Source organism: Gymnoscopelus microlampas (genome assembly GCF_963454915.1).
Source record: "Gymnoscopelus microlampas genome assembly, chromosome: 18".
NCBI classification, from domain to species: domain Eukaryota; kingdom Metazoa; phylum Chordata; class Actinopteri; order Myctophiformes; family Myctophidae; genus Gymnoscopelus; species Gymnoscopelus microlampas.
In genome coordinates this window covers 26116187-26131921 of record NC_139955.1, presented here as the reverse complement: position 1 = coordinate 26131921, position 15735 = coordinate 26116187, and the positions used below count along the sequence as shown (strand labels likewise).

The 15735-nt window shown below is 42.0% G+C and overlaps 1 protein-coding gene across 1 annotated transcript in view; it reads right to left on the bottom strand.

The window, feature by feature from the left end:
* Nucleotides 1-15735, bottom strand: part of dock2 (dedicator of cytokinesis 2) — a 148639-nt gene that overhangs the window by 71358 nt on the left and 61546 nt on the right. The window contains exons 25-26 of the mRNA XM_084041505.1: nt 8351-8490; nt 816-911 (exon numbers count right to left, since the gene is read on the bottom strand). Of these exons, the coding sequence (XP_083897631.1) occupies nt 816-911; nt 8351-8490 (236 nt within the window). The remainder of the gene's footprint in view (nt 1-815; nt 912-8350; nt 8491-15735) is intronic.

Genomic DNA, 15735 nt, shown 5'->3' with positions numbered 1-15735 from the left:
TCTCTATTTGATTAACATACAGCGTTTCACTGTTTCCGTACGTACGCGCGCACACACACACACACACACACACACACACACACACACACACACACACACACACACACACACACACACACACACACACACACACACACACACACACACACACACACACAATTGTTCTGGAAATGCTAAATGCACAGCTGATATGGATCTAGCCATTAGTCTCACGACATGCTGGCCCTGGTTCATCATGTTCCACAAATTAGGACCTGGAATTTGCTTGCCAGGCAACACTATTTAACCAATCCATTTCCAAAGAGCCGGTCCTGGCATTGCATTCGTATAGACTGTCCCATTATGTAAGGCACCCACAATATCCATCTCTTCCTTTTGCTGTGCTGTTGCAGCTGTTTGTAACTGTTACACTTCAGATGTACAATAAAGGTGTGTATTTTAATCTGAAGGGTTAGTTGTTGTACAGTGCTTTGGACCGAAAAGGGGAACAGATGGTTTTCTTTTTTACTTTTTGGGCTTTTCTACCTTTATTTGACAGTACAGGGAGAGAGTTGGGGAGTGACATACAGCAAATGGTCCGGGATTCCAACCGGGAACTTGCTGTCAGGCATTAGAGCCCAGTAGACTGCACGGTCAGAACCATCACTCACTCTCTGGTCCAATATACTGTAGGTCTATGAACCAGTAGACACTCTCAGGCCTAGCACACTGCACAGTCGCAATCAATACACACTCTCTGGTCCAGTACACAGCATGGTCAGTTTGTCTGTCATGGTGAGTTGAGGTTTGAACGATGAGAAAAATTCAGCACTTACAATAAGGGCGTGCTCTCGACCCATAGTGATGACAGTCTTGTTGATGATCCTGAGGAGAGACACTGCAATGTCCTGGACATGTTGGAACGTCTCCCCCTGGAAGACAGTCAGACAGACGGAGGGAGAAAGAGAGATGGGGACAGGGACATACAAATAAACAACAAACAACAAACATACAAACAAACAGACAGACTGTTAGCCAGTTACAGCAGTTATCAGGAAATTCAATATGAGACTTTTTAAGACATTTTCAATGCCACCTTGAATGAAATCTATGACCAAACTTGCAACGAAAATAAACACTGTGTCAGGCTTTGGAGACATTACACAAGTTTTAGCCACGATGAGTATTCTAAAGCCATTTATCGTTTGTTACTGTACCTCGCTTGACTGAATCTGAGTGAAGGAAAAAAGTTGTCTTTTCAGAATCTTTCCTAGTGACAGTACTATAGAACCATTTAGATTGCCTTTAACAATACTGTATACAAGCGGTCTGCAAACACCTGTGCTCATTCGACTTAACCTTAAAAGGATCCTTGAGCATAAAAAAAACATCCAACAGTTTATCCCTTTGCAAAACTCAGTCGCGCCATAGTCAGATTGGGAATCCACAATATTTCATTATTATTTATTATTATCATCCTTATATGCAATAATGCATATAATCCACAGAGGGCTCCCCTGGCGTAATGATAACTGCGGCGTCAGAATGTACACCGCAGCAGGAGTCTGACACCGCAGCGTTCTGTGGATTTGTATGAGCATCCAATCATTTTTTTGATTTATTGAATATTTTATTATATTAGCCATTTCACTAGGCGATAGTTACTCACCCTAAAAGCATGTACTGAATGCTAAAACACAACATTTAGCCTGCTCTGTGTGTGTGTGTGTGTGTGTGTGTGTGTGTGTGTGTGTGTGTGTGTGTGTGTGTGTGTGTGTGTGTGTGTGTGTGTGTGTGTGTGTGTGTGTGTGTGTGTGTGTGTGTGTGTGTGTGTGTGTGTGCGCGCGCGTGTGTGTATCTGATTAACATTTGCAGTGCACCAGTGATTGAGATTTATTTTAAGATCAAAAGCTGCTCCTCAAATCTCTCACACTTTGTAATGTGGCACTGTAGGAGGTCTACATGGGTCTGTGTGTGTCCAGAGCAAATTTGGCAAACCGCTGTATTAATCTGCACTACATATCTTGCACACACTGCCAGTAGGTCAAATAAGCACTGAAACTCCACATATGTTTCACAATAATATTCTAATACAATTAAAAAACAAACAAAAAATACTCTAAGCACCAGAGTTTCGGAGTTCCTGCACATATGCGGCAACAAGCTTTGGGGCTCTGTTGCCACAGTTACGTTCCCCGGCGGGCTATAGGATGTGTAACCGTGTCGGAGTTACTGCACGCGTGTGTGGCCACGGCCTATGGGCTGTGAGTGTGTTGTCATGGTTACGGGTGGACTTAATGACAAAGCCAACACAGGCAGACCTGACTCACAGCTACAAAGTTATAAAGGACTTTGATTTAGGAGCCGTGTCCACACAGACAGCGTTTTATCATCTCCATAGCACTCACACACAGATTGACACGTGCAATGTACGAATGAACGTTGTGTTGTTAGCACAAATAGCTTAGCTGTAACAATGTTAAACATGGACTTCTCACGGTTGTTGTGGTAACGATTGTACACCGGGTCGGAAATTACCGGGTTGTCACGACACACACCCAACCAGATGAAATCAGCAGTGCCCCTCTCCAAAAAGTGAAACTGTTCATACTGAGCACATATTAACCCAAAAGCCTGCATATAGTTTGCCTGCGCACATCCCCGGGTATGGAATAGTAGTCATTATTTAGTAGGTAGGCCCATGTCACTCAATCTTTAACAATACATAATTATGCCTTTACCATACTACCAGTCACAGTGTGCTCTGTGCTAAAATGTGTACCTCAGAGGTGGCTGGGAATTGGCCACCGTTATCTTTGAAGGTGTTCTGCTTTGCAGTAATTGGTATGAATAGGGAAGGCGTAATTAATTACTGTATGCTGACTTATAGGACAGTGAACATGCTTCTGATAAACATAAACATGAATACAATTAAAACTAATATACACCTGGCTGGATGTGGCCTCATTTTGTACAACCTCAAAAGGAAATTCACACATCTTTCTGAAATTATTGATGAACAGAACAACTTGATAAAGGAGGAAATACCACACTGTGCATGTGTGTGTCATTGCATGATGGTGGAAGATTTAGAGAGACTTGATTAAAGCCAGGCAGGCTTAATTAAACCATAGAGGCACTGAGCCACTGGGTACAGAGGAGATGATAAAGTGTGTCAATATGTGTGTGTGTGTGTGTGTGTGTGTGTGTGTGTGTGTGTGTGTGCGTGCGTGCGTGCGTGCGTGCGTGCGTGCGTGCGTGCGTGCGTGCGTGCGTGCGTGCGTGCGTGCGTGCGTGCGTGCGTGTGTGTGTGATCTCAAGACAAACAAAGGCATAAACAAGCAGTATATATATGAAGATGTACGGGTAAGAGTATGCATGCCCACACACAGCTGGGGGCAGCTGTTGATTCTAACTCAGTCAAAATCAGTTTGGTACACTGACAGTATTTTTGGCCTCTTATTGTGATTAGCAGACTGTGTGTGGAAAGGAAACAGGCTTACACAGCACACACGCACGCGCACACACACACACACACACACACACACACACACACACACACACACACACACACACACACACACACACACACACACACACACACACACACACAAATGCTCTAACCATTTATTTGCGGCACACAGAGGCCAATGCTCTAACCATTTATTTGAAGTCGCAGACCAGCTGGTTAATCATCTCTCTTGGCAGCAGGGAGATGGAAATAAATGCATAAAATCTTGTTTTGAAGAGATAAAATCAGAATGAGCACTGGCCTCCCTGTTGATCATATGCACATGTCTGTCTGCCTGACTGTCTCTCTCTCTCTCTCTCTCTCTCTCTCTCTCTCTGTGTCATCTATCTCCTACCCAAACACCCAACACAACACAAAATCAGAAATTCAGCACAACCTCTCCTATTGATCACACAGTGTTGCTTCCCTTGTGTTAGTCCCCGGGACAGAGCATCTGTTCAGCCTCGCTTCTACTCTCCATCTCTCTCTCCCTTCCTCTCTCTCTCTCAATCTCTTTCACCATCTCTTTATCTCTCACTCTTTCTCCATCTCACTTTCTCCATCGCTCCAGTTGGCATGACAACTTAATCAGGTACACTCCAAGTCCCCAAAGCAGCCGCCTTGAAGAGACAGAGAGAGAGAGAGACAGAGATAGACAGAAGGCTAAAAAGGAGGGAGCAGGTGGGCTCGGAGAGCAGTAGTGACAGAAAGTTGTTAAAGGACCCAGTAGACCCAGACACCCCCCACCGGTCGTCTTATTTTATATTGTTCTCACGGCATGTTTTCATACTTCATTCCACTCTTCCTCCTTTTATCCCTGACCAATCTCTCACCCATGACATTTATCCTCCGTCTGAACCCTCTTCATTTTCTGACCCAAAAGAAAAACTATCCCTCCATCCATGTCTGCCAGCGGTAAATAAGACTTCTTTAACTTGTTTGTTTGGCAGTTTTTTAACCACTTCTCTTCTCCCGCTTTTTCTTTTCATTGTTTTTCATCCTTCGTACAATCCACTCCTCCACCTGGCAGTGAACAGCTTTTCATTTCTTTCATTGTTCTCCTTTATTTTCCCTCTGACAGTTAAAACAATAATCTTTCATATTGCTCTTTCTGTTAGACGTGCGTGTGCGCGTGTGTGTGTGTGTGTGTGTGTGTGTGTGTGTGTGTGTGTGTGTGTGTGTGTGTGTGTGTGTGTGTTTACTCCAGCACAAGAGAAACTGAAGTGGAACAGTTTTTCATTTGGAGAAACAAGTGTGTGGTCTTAACAGCAATCACAGTATGAAGAGCTAAAGCATTGCCAACTCCAAAAAGTTCAGACGGTACTTACTAGTAATACACACACGCACGCACGGACGCACACGCACACACACACACACACACACACACACACACACACACACACACACACACACACCACAGCATAAACACGGAAGCATAAACAAGTCAAAGAGAAAGGTATGTGAGTGTGTTGCTGTAAACTCGTATGAAGTATTGTTTAATATAAAATCTGACAATAGTAACCCTAAAGGGCTTTTGTGTTCCTTCCTCATAAGGCTCTAAAACTAAATATAGCTGCAAGCAGCGATAATACGGGGCCAGTGAATAGAGAGAGAGAGAGAGACATGGAAACGGAATAGATTGAAGAGAGAGAGAGTGACATGGAAACAATAGATTGATGAGAGAGAGAGATGGAAACATAATGGTTTGATTGGACATCTCAACCTACTGCCATTAACAGGATTCGAACTCTCAACCTTCAGACTAATAGGCTGCAACACTACCTATAGTGCTATAGCTTTGTCCAGGCTGATATTGTCTGTTGAAGATCATAAACTCTTGCCTTCTTTCATGAACCAAGCCCCTGTTTCACTAACACTAAGATCACTCGTTCACAAACCATTTACCAATGAAGAAATTGTACATCTCCTCAGAACCAAAACTAGTGAAAGTAGCCGATCTACAAGCTCACAAACCATGAAAAGTTGTGAGATTGTAGATCAGCTATTTTCAGATAAAGTATGTCATACGTTGAAAAAACGTACTCTCAAATAAGCATTTCAGGTTATCTTTACCATTTGCACATGTATTCATTGATACAGTCATGTTGTTTGCAATTCAACTTAAATTAAGTCTGCATCAAGTGAGGCTTGAACTGGCGACCTCGAGATTGTGAGGCATTCATTTAAGGGAGACGCCATTGGCCCAACAGACAAGTAACTGTGAAAAAGGAGATCACACAGATGATACAGTTTCACGCAAATAGCTGAAAAATCCTGGGTTTAAGTGTTTTTCAAACTGCTCAAAATTGCAGACAATCTAAGGGCGGAGCTTAATGGTCAAATCGATACGTGTGTTCCTCATGAGTCAAGGCACATGTGTAAGCAAGTTTCACGACTTTCGGCCAAACGAGGCATGACTTATGCCTGTTTAAAGTCTGCCTTTTCAAAAAATTGCTATAGCGCCCCCTTTTGGCCAATTGGAGTGAGATTGGTTTCAGTGATATTTGGAATGACCCTGTACATTTCTGCAAAGTTTCAAAGAAATGTGAGTCTGCATGTATGTTTTAGGCACAGATGAATAATTTTCATAAAACTGTAATAGTTAAAATCTATCTCCTCCTGGGATTTTTGAGCAATCTGCACGAAACGTTTAACACTTGAACTTTGGACCACTGCCTACAAAAATTTCCAACGGATTTTCCATAAGTGAAAAAATGCAGAAGTTAGGAGCCAATGACTGTTTTACATATAATTCAAAATGGTGGGCGATCTAAAGGTCAGAGGTCAAAAGTCAGACCACAAAAGTTGTCGGGCATGAAGAGACGCATGTGTGTATCGAAGTTTCATGGTTGTAGGTCAAACAGGGCATGAGTTGTACCTGTTCAAAGTTGGCACTTTCAATTGAGTGCTATAGCGCCACCCTTTGACGAATGAGTGTGAAAATTATTTCTTGGTAGTTTTTCATGAGCATCTACCATATGGCCGAGTTTCGTAAAAAGCATATGCACGGTTAAGCCAGAACTGGCAAAAACAAGTATTTTTCAAACTGCTCAAAATTGCGGAAAATCTAAGGGCGGAGCTTAATGGTCAAATCGATACGTGTGTTCCTCATGAGTCAAGGCACATGTGTAAGCAAGTTTCACGACTTTCGGCCAAACGAGGCATGACTTATGCCTGTTTAAAGTCTGCCTTTTAAAAAAATTGCTATAGCGCCCCCTTTTGGCCAATTGGAGTAAGATTGGTTTCAGTGATATTTGGAATGACCCTGTACATTTCTGCAAAGTTTCAAAGAAATGTGAGTCTGCATGTATGTTTTAGGCACAGATGAATAATTTTCATAAAACTGTAATAGTTAAAATCTATCTCCTCCTGGGATTTTTGAGCAATCTGCACGAAACGTTTAATACTTGAACTTTGGACCTCTGCCTACAAACATTTCCAACGGATTTTCCATAAGTGAAAAAATGCAGAAGTTAGGAGCCAATGACTGTTTTTCATATAATTCAAAATGGTGGGAGATCTAAAGGTCAGAGGTCAAAAGTCAGAGGGTGAAAGTTGTTCAGCATGAGGAGACGCATATGTGTATCCAAGTTTCATGGCTGTAGGTCAAACAGGGCATGAGTTGTACCTGGTCAAAGTTGGCATTTTCAATTGAGTGCTATAGCGCCACCTTTGGACGAAAGATTGTGAGAATTATTTCTTGATCGTTTTTCATGACCATCTACCATATGGCCGAGTTTCGTAAAAAGCGACAGCGCGGTTCAGCCAGAACTGCGAAAAGTGGCAGAAGTGACAGAATAAAGCGAATAATAAAACAGGTCCAGAGCTGAGCTCTGGCCCCGTAATTTAAAAAATGGAAGGCATACAGACTATGGTATGCAGACTTCTCTGTGTACTTGATTCAAACCCACACCAGTTTCTGGCATTGGTTCTCATGGACTTCTCAATGGCTCCCATCCATCTTTCACTTTCTAACGAACTGTCCCTCCCCACCTTGTTCTGTCTACATCAGTGACTCATGCTTCATTAGTGGTATCCAAGTAAATAAATAAGAGATGAAGTCATATGCCTTTTTTTTTTCTTTAAATTTTTATCCCACGATTTTGTAACCCATTTTCACCCAGTGCCAATGCCTAAGCTTGTAATCCTGTGTACTAATCTCCCTCTGCCAGTCTGGGGAGAGCCCCGAACTGAGTGAGCTCATGCTTCCTTCAATGCATGAGGATTGAGCAGGCCGCTTCTAATCACCTGACAGGGGCGAGTGTGTGTATGTGCGTGTGTGTGTGCGTGTGTGTGTTGGTGGGTGTTGGTGGGTCTTCGCATCGGTTTTCATAACTGTATCTGTGTTCTGTGTGGATCTTCAAAGTTTGGAGAATCAGGAGCTAACTGGAATTTGGCCGGTGTGTTTTCGTCTAATTGGTCAGGGGCTGCTTGCTTCCCCTGCATAACTGAAAAACTGAAACTACAGCTGCTTAAGGCGATGCACTGTAGCACTGCTTTAAAAACAAGCGCAAGAGGGGTACAAGGGAGGTCAGTGGTAGCTCAAAGATACTCTCTGAAAAAGGGAGGTTTCTTCAGATTTAATAATGGCAATGACAGAAGGGTTCGTTTTGTTTAGTCTTTATGTTGCCGAACAGCGATGGGTGGGTGGGTCAATGGGTGGGTATTCACTTCAAAAGAATCATGTCATACTGTATCTCCCTTCATAGCCCTCCCCCAGATAGATAGAATACTTAGATAGATAAGATAAGATAAGATAAGAGAGAGAGAGAGAGAGAGAGAGAGAGAGAGAGAGAGAGAGAGAGAGAGAGAGAGAGAGAGAGAGAGAGAGAGAGAGAGAGAAGCATCTGTCTGTCTCACCACATTGTCCCTGCTGAGGACCTCTAGGATGTTGTTGAGTAGCTCCAGGCTGTTTTTCCTCTCGTCATGTCCATCCGCCATGCTCTCAAGCGCCCCACTCAGCTCTCGCAGCATCATGGGTAACAGCACATCGCGACACTCTGAGAGGGGAACATAATTGAGCTTAACATTTCATAAAATGGATGTTCAATGTTTCTGAGGGCAGATAGGATGAGTTGCAATGTTTCAACACAATCACATTGAAATGATCCTGTGGTAAATATGGTTCACATCATAAGTACATTTAGCCATTTATTGCAACAAATGGAATACAAACTTGGCGTTAATGGCTCCGCTCTTTCAGATGTTACCTACATTTTGCTAAGCAGCATGCTAAGCAAAATCAGGGAACGCTATGCAAAACCCCCCACTGGTAAGAGCGGGCCCATAGCAAGACATTAAGGAAAACTTGAATGCATTTTTTTTTTTTAAGCAAAATTTATTCAAAGAGACATGACATTGTATTCACATTTGCAAAAATGTAAACAACTCTTCGGTTTTATATTTTCTCCCATCCACCCCACCCCAGTCCTCCCCAACCACCCAACATTTTTCCCCATAAGGCCGGACATACAAACAATAATACATGTACATGTACAAGATCTGAAATAAATACAGTAGGATTATAGAAAGTTAAGAGACAGGACAAAAAAACAAAAACAAAAAAAACACAAAACACAAAACATTAACAATGATAATAGCAGTGATGTATATGAAAAAATTACTTGAATGCATTTTAACATGAAAAGGCCATAGAACAATGAATTCAGTTTAGAGCCATGAAAACATTGAATTTCAGTTTACTTTAGAGCCATGCACACATGAATGTCAAAACTCTGAACTATAAGGTGGAGGCTGGGGTGGTGGAGTCCAGCTTTGCCAGCAGCAGCAGCAGCGTGTGGCAGCAATTCTAAAGCAGAGATCCAGTGTAGGAGGGAGCCGTATTTAAACGGGCCGCCTTCTTGAGGGAATGAGGTGTGATTGGTGTGCAGAAAAGCGTGGCTGATTGAAAGCAATCAGCAGACTGACAGCTGATTACAGCTGAGGCGAATATGACTCCCGTGCCCTGCATGAATGCGGCGCGATGCTATTTAGCTTGCAGAGAAAATAGAACTCCAATCTTTTACAGAACAATGCTCGAAATGACTATCTGTCTGTTACCCATTCATGTCCATGTATGTCATCAACACGACGTAGCAGTTTTCGATGACATCACGGATCCCTGTATCTCCATATTTAGTCGATCGGTTGTATGGTAAGAGTGTACCACACAGGGTACGACAGTACCTTGCATCGTTCTTGAGTAGGTCAGTGTCCGTTTATAAATAAACCATTGATTGTAATATTTAACACTATTAGGTGCAGCGAGTGCTCTGACAACAGGTACAACGGGTATTGAATAACCGGGTGGGGCATGCATCGTTCCCGACTTGCGTAGTCCTGAGTATAACTGTAGTATTAGTGTAACTACAGTATTGAACATTGGGGCATCACCTGACCCGAAACATATTCTGAATCCAATGTGTGCCTTGACAGCTTGCTATTACATAACATTTGTTTGTCATTCTTAATTAAATTAATCCAATTGAGAATTCATTTATACTTGTCCGGCGAATTCCTTTTTTGAAAAATCATAGGCAAAACATTAAGATTTGAATCATAATGTAACATTAATATGAAAAAGTAATGTTAAAGTATATTTTTTTGTTTAGAAAATCTTTCACACACCTGGAATAAAACTTTAGGAGCAGGTGCATAGGCAAACAAGTGCACATCAACAATACAAAATACGCCCGCACACTGCCAAACTGCACGGTACAGAAGCAACGATTTATTTGAAGAAGAAGGAATGTTTCGGTCACTAATGACCTTCTTCGTGCCTGAAAACCTTAACAAATGTGTCATCAATTTGATAGTGATAAATAGGAACTCAAAGTATAATGTTCAGATGATCCAAACCGAAACACGATCGACGTGTTTATCAAAATCGAGGTGAGGGCTTTCAATTTACAACCGTCAAAAGACGTCATTGGTAGTGAAGGAGTTAAGCATACTCTGAAAATGCACTGATTGGCTGCCATCGTGTTTGGTCAGATGAGGCAGATATTTTTCCATTTGGCTTCTCTGGTCCTCAACTGGTTCATTGATCACACACAATTTACGGCTCTTTATATCCCATCATACGCTCCATTTCTAAATCCGATTGAGGAGATTCTTTCTGCCTGGAGATGGAAAGTTGCATAATCCGCACACATGGATACCACTATACAGGATATGGAGAAGGCATGTGGCGAATTAACTGCTGAGGCATTTCAGGGCTGGATTCCCCATTCTAGGTGATACTTCCCCTGCTGCTTGGCCATTGAGAACATTGCCTGTGCAATGTTGATTGGCCAGACAGGAACCGAAGAAGATATGATAGTTATTTTCCTTTCCTGTGCAGGCCTATTTTCGTTTGTTCTATACAAATCATTGTACACATCCAGTTGTGTTTGCTGTGATGTATTTAAAAATAATGTATTTGTGTGTTATTTTATTATTTGAGTATAAAAGCATTATGGTAATATAACAGGAGTAAGCATAACAAGAACATGCAAAGGCATAATTCTCCAGATAAGGCATTCTTGTTTTCCATTCATAGCAGTGTTTTCCTTTCAGCACATCAGTGTTCAATTGGTTCTTAGAAGTCTACTCATATGATGGTCTCTGTGTGTCATTTGAACACAAAATACCATTTTGAGAAGACAATTTAAGTTATTTTGCAGGAGATTTGTGGGGGTTTTGCATTGTGCTTTTTACCTTTGAGTTTTGAGGAAAAATAGGTATACTTTCAGAAATTATGTGTAAACAATTGAGGGGACAACTGTAGTAGTAGTAGTAGCAATAATAATAATAATAATAATAATACACGTTTATTAATCCCTATTACACGCTTATTAATCACTATTTTACACATACGGTAGGCCCAAAACACAGATATGGTAGCTGCCTAGATGTACTGTAGGCCAATGGTTCTAGGTATCTGCACATTTCTAAAGTGACAATTTAAGGACTTTTAAGACCTTTTAATACCTCCAAAATGAAAAATATTAAATAAACTAATAATAAGACCATTACTACGTCAAACGTAACCAACAAATTATACTATAAAAATTGTCAAAATTGTGTACAATTACAATAGCATGAAAATAGGCGATCTACAATATTTATCTGAGTAGTTAAACTACATTTTCTGCCTCAACTCCTACAATGTGCTTGTCAGGGTGGTGGGTCCCCAGTTGAAATATGATTATTTTGGGGGGTCACGCCTGAAAGGTTTGGGAACCCTTGATGTAGGCTATACAATATAAATTATCAATATAGATTACACTCAAAGGTCATGAGCTAAATTGGGAGGAGGCAAGGCAGTCAAGGGGCACTCTTTCGCGTAGGAAGGGGATAAGCGGCCGAAGGGCCTTTTGTTTTCTAGTATGGCAAATTGGCATGGTCTAAACTCCATATTCCACCGAGTCTACAAATTCATTTTTTTCCTACATTCCAATTTTGCAAATGCATCAGTTGGCCAAAGTTAGTCAATATTTTCAGTTAATTCTCTCTCAGAGAAAATCAAACAACTCCTCACACATAACATTTAGCCTGTACTCTGCCGTCACGCACTGTACAAAAAATGTCATGGGGTGATTTGTAATGGAAAAGAATCAGTAATTGTTCATTATTTAAAATGGTATATTATCTTGTTTTATTTTAGGGGTGTCTAGATTGGAAGTACCCATTGAAGCTCTGCTTCATGTTGTGTACTTTATTCATGAGCCACTTGTTGTCTTGTAGGCATTTCGCATGTGTGCAGAAAGATATCGTCTCATAAATAAAGATCTACAGTAGTACACTCAGTTCTGCTCTTTCTCAGAGTTTTGGAGATAGTACAGGGGACACAGGACAGGACTCTGGACAGAATATACAGATGGCAGAGTCATGGCAATCCTCGATGTGAATTCATAATCCACTTGAATTTTTCACGTTCAAACACACAATGCCAATTGCATATGATTTAATGATACGGTATATGCCTGTGCACATCACTCCACCGTTCATGTTTACCGTTCACAGTCCAGGGGAATGCACGCACAAAAAATATACCAACAGGTGCAGGATACAAATAATATTAAATGAGTATTATCCACACAGTTTTTTTTTCTGCTCCCAAGGTGATTGTAATGGTGCACCGTTTCAACCTCAAAGGTCTACGTTAATGGTGCAACATTTCAACATCAAAGGTCTTCTTCATCATGATGGATGATGTACCTGACGTAAACCTTTGAGGTTGAAACGTTGACACCATTAAAATCACCTTGGGAAGAAAAAAACCTTTACAGATACTCTCTCTTCTAAAGTTAACAGAGGAGACAGTTACAGATACATCGGATTAGTACTTGAATACCCATGAATACTGGTGTACAATTATTCCAGCAAACCCTTGAGTAATGGTGCTGCTGCACACTGAAGCATAAATACAGCCAACTTGCATATATCTCCCTTCAACCTTCTACTAATTCTCTCTTTTGTCTGTTACCTCTGCCAAGGAAGTAATGTTTTTGCCCCCATCCGTCTGTCTGTCTGTCTGGGTATCTTGAGTATTTATGAATGAATAACGTTTCACTGCAATGGGCCAAAAGGGCGCAGTGGTTGCAGCCTCTCACATCACTTCTGAACAGATTAGCACACCACCACAATACTTTGTAAAAAAAGGTTTATGGGCCCAGGAAGAACTGATCGTACTGATCCCGTGTTTGGTTGTCAAACTCCAGAAACCATTGAATGTTTTACCCTGAAGGAAAATGCACAATGAATTATATTAGGCAAAAGGAGACATGGATGGAGCCAGAACTACAACACCTTATAGACAAACTGCCACCTTGGTGGAGGTCTGTGCTGTTCTGAGAAGAGTTTCCTTCTTGATTTCTTGCTTTTAATCTCTGCCCTTTTGGTCTCTTCCTCTCATATCAGCCACCCTTCTTTCTCCAGCCCTCATCTCGTCTCTTAAGCTCCATTCGCTATACTTTTACTATCCTTTCCTCTCCTCTCCTCCTCCATTCAATCCCTCTCTTTGTCTAGCCCCAGGTAGACAGAGTCCATTAAAAGCTCATTTGGGTAGATGCTCGTTAGCTCCATTATTAACGGAGCCAAGACTATAGGCATGCTGAGTAGACCTTCATTTCAACACACACACTCCATCACTGAAGAGAGAAAGACAGGGACAAACAGACAGAAAGACACAGGGAGTTGGGGGCAGAGAGTCACAGAAATTCCTCCGTCACTGTGCAGACGTGGCGAAAGACTGATGAAAGAAAGAGAAAGAGAGAGAGAGAGAGAGAGAGAGAGAAAGAGAACAAGACATGACTCAGTCATGTATACCAGCTTGCTTTCTTTTTTCTGTGTGTGTGTGTGTGTGTGTGTGTGTGTGTGTGTGTGTGTGTGTGTGTGTGTGTGTGTGTGTGTGTGTGTGTGTGTGTGTGTGTGTGTGTGTGTGTGTGTGTGTGTATGCGTGGCTTGTTTTCATAGACCTGGTTCCTGATTTGTCTCGCAGAATCTGGCACCACTGCTAGTGGCTCCCCATTGGCTTAGACCTCTTGCTTATTTCTCTCGCAGAATCTGGCAACACAGCTAGGCCAGAACGGATGCTACGCAGCTCGTATGCAGAGGTGTAAAGTAACTAAGTACATTTACTCAAGTACTTTACTCACATTTTGTCCTATATATTACTCTGTGTCACGGCGATTTGAACCGACGGCTGGCGTGTATAGTACCCATAGAGGCGAGAGGCGTGTCTAGTACCATAGCTTGGAAGGACGAGACCGCCCGTTCAGAGTATGGGAAAGTATCCCCATTGGCTTAAAGGACAGCCAATGATTGAAAACATGTCGCAAATATGTCGAACACACAGATGAACAGTAGGTCAGTCTCTTGCAAGCTGGTAAAAACATACTTGAGCCACAGGACTTTCTTCATCACTGTGTGGAGAGAGAGAACAGATGAGTCACAGAATACACTCACTTGTAGAGATGGAGAGAAGAGAGACAGATACAGGAGGAGGTGGAGGGAGCAAGGCGGAGAGAATCAATGTCATAGGGGAGGGAACGAGAAGATGAGAGCAGGGGGGAAGCGAACGAGAAAGAAATACAGGAGGATGAGGTGGGGGGTAGATGGCGGGAAGGAGATTGACAGACGGGAAGACTAACGGCAGATAAAATCTCATAAATCTCATTGCCGAGGTACATGAATCTAATGAACTGACAGCAGAAGGTAACAAAGCCATAACGATGTTAAACAGAAGTCTTCATTAGTGAACCTTTCCTCCCAGCGCTCCTTCGCGACTGATCTCCCATTTGGATCAACAAAGAAGAGCAGGAGAACATGCCACCTACTCATTCGTGTTGGCACAGAAAGGTGACCTCCATGCCACGGCCTGTTTTGTATTTGAATAATCACACTGCTAAATCTGTTCCCAACCGAACCAAAGCACAGATTCATCATCTTTTGTGCTTTTCGGACAAAACAATGGGTCTTGTTTTAATGGTGACACTATTGTGTCATTTATAGGCCTGGAATCGATCCAGCTGCACAACAGTATAGTTGGCTACACCATTAAACGTCGGGATAACTCCCATCTCTAGGGAAATGACCCCCAAAGAGCACCCGCTTTTTCACCTTCATTGATTCTGGAAATGGACCCAGCTGATATCCTCTGTTGGTGGAGGGTGAGAGAGAGGGTGAAATAGAGAGCAGGTGGGGGGGGGGGGGGGGGGGTGAAAAGGTGTCTTTTCGCATGATGCCTTCCTGCTCGTAGTGTTAGTGTAGGAGCCAAGAATGATGAAAGTTGTCTATGCTGACAATTTTCAAGGACCAGTTTCACCTTGAACCAGTTGAGAGTGTGGAGGGGTTCTGTAATGTAATGTAGGTGCAGAATCCAATTTGCTCATGTAGTCTGCAGCAATTGTTCTCAAACCTTTTAATTTCAAGGACCCCCACAACTATACGAATGGAACCAAATTTAAAGTTTCCGACCTGTAAAGGTCCATTTGGACCTCACTTTAAGAACCACTGGTCTACAGTAATGTATATTCATTTATGTGTGGCCATTAGAGAGAGTTGGCATTAATCTAGCACTAATAAAACAAGACATTTTGAATGCTTGAAACTTATAGGAGACCAATAGATGCCAACAGTGAAATATGGTGAACTTCAACTGAAATTCATGTGGCAATAACTGGCCGAAAATTGGCAATTGATTTTTAAACTAAAACAAATAAAGAAATGAAAGACTTTAAAGAGAGACTTTATTGAAAGCT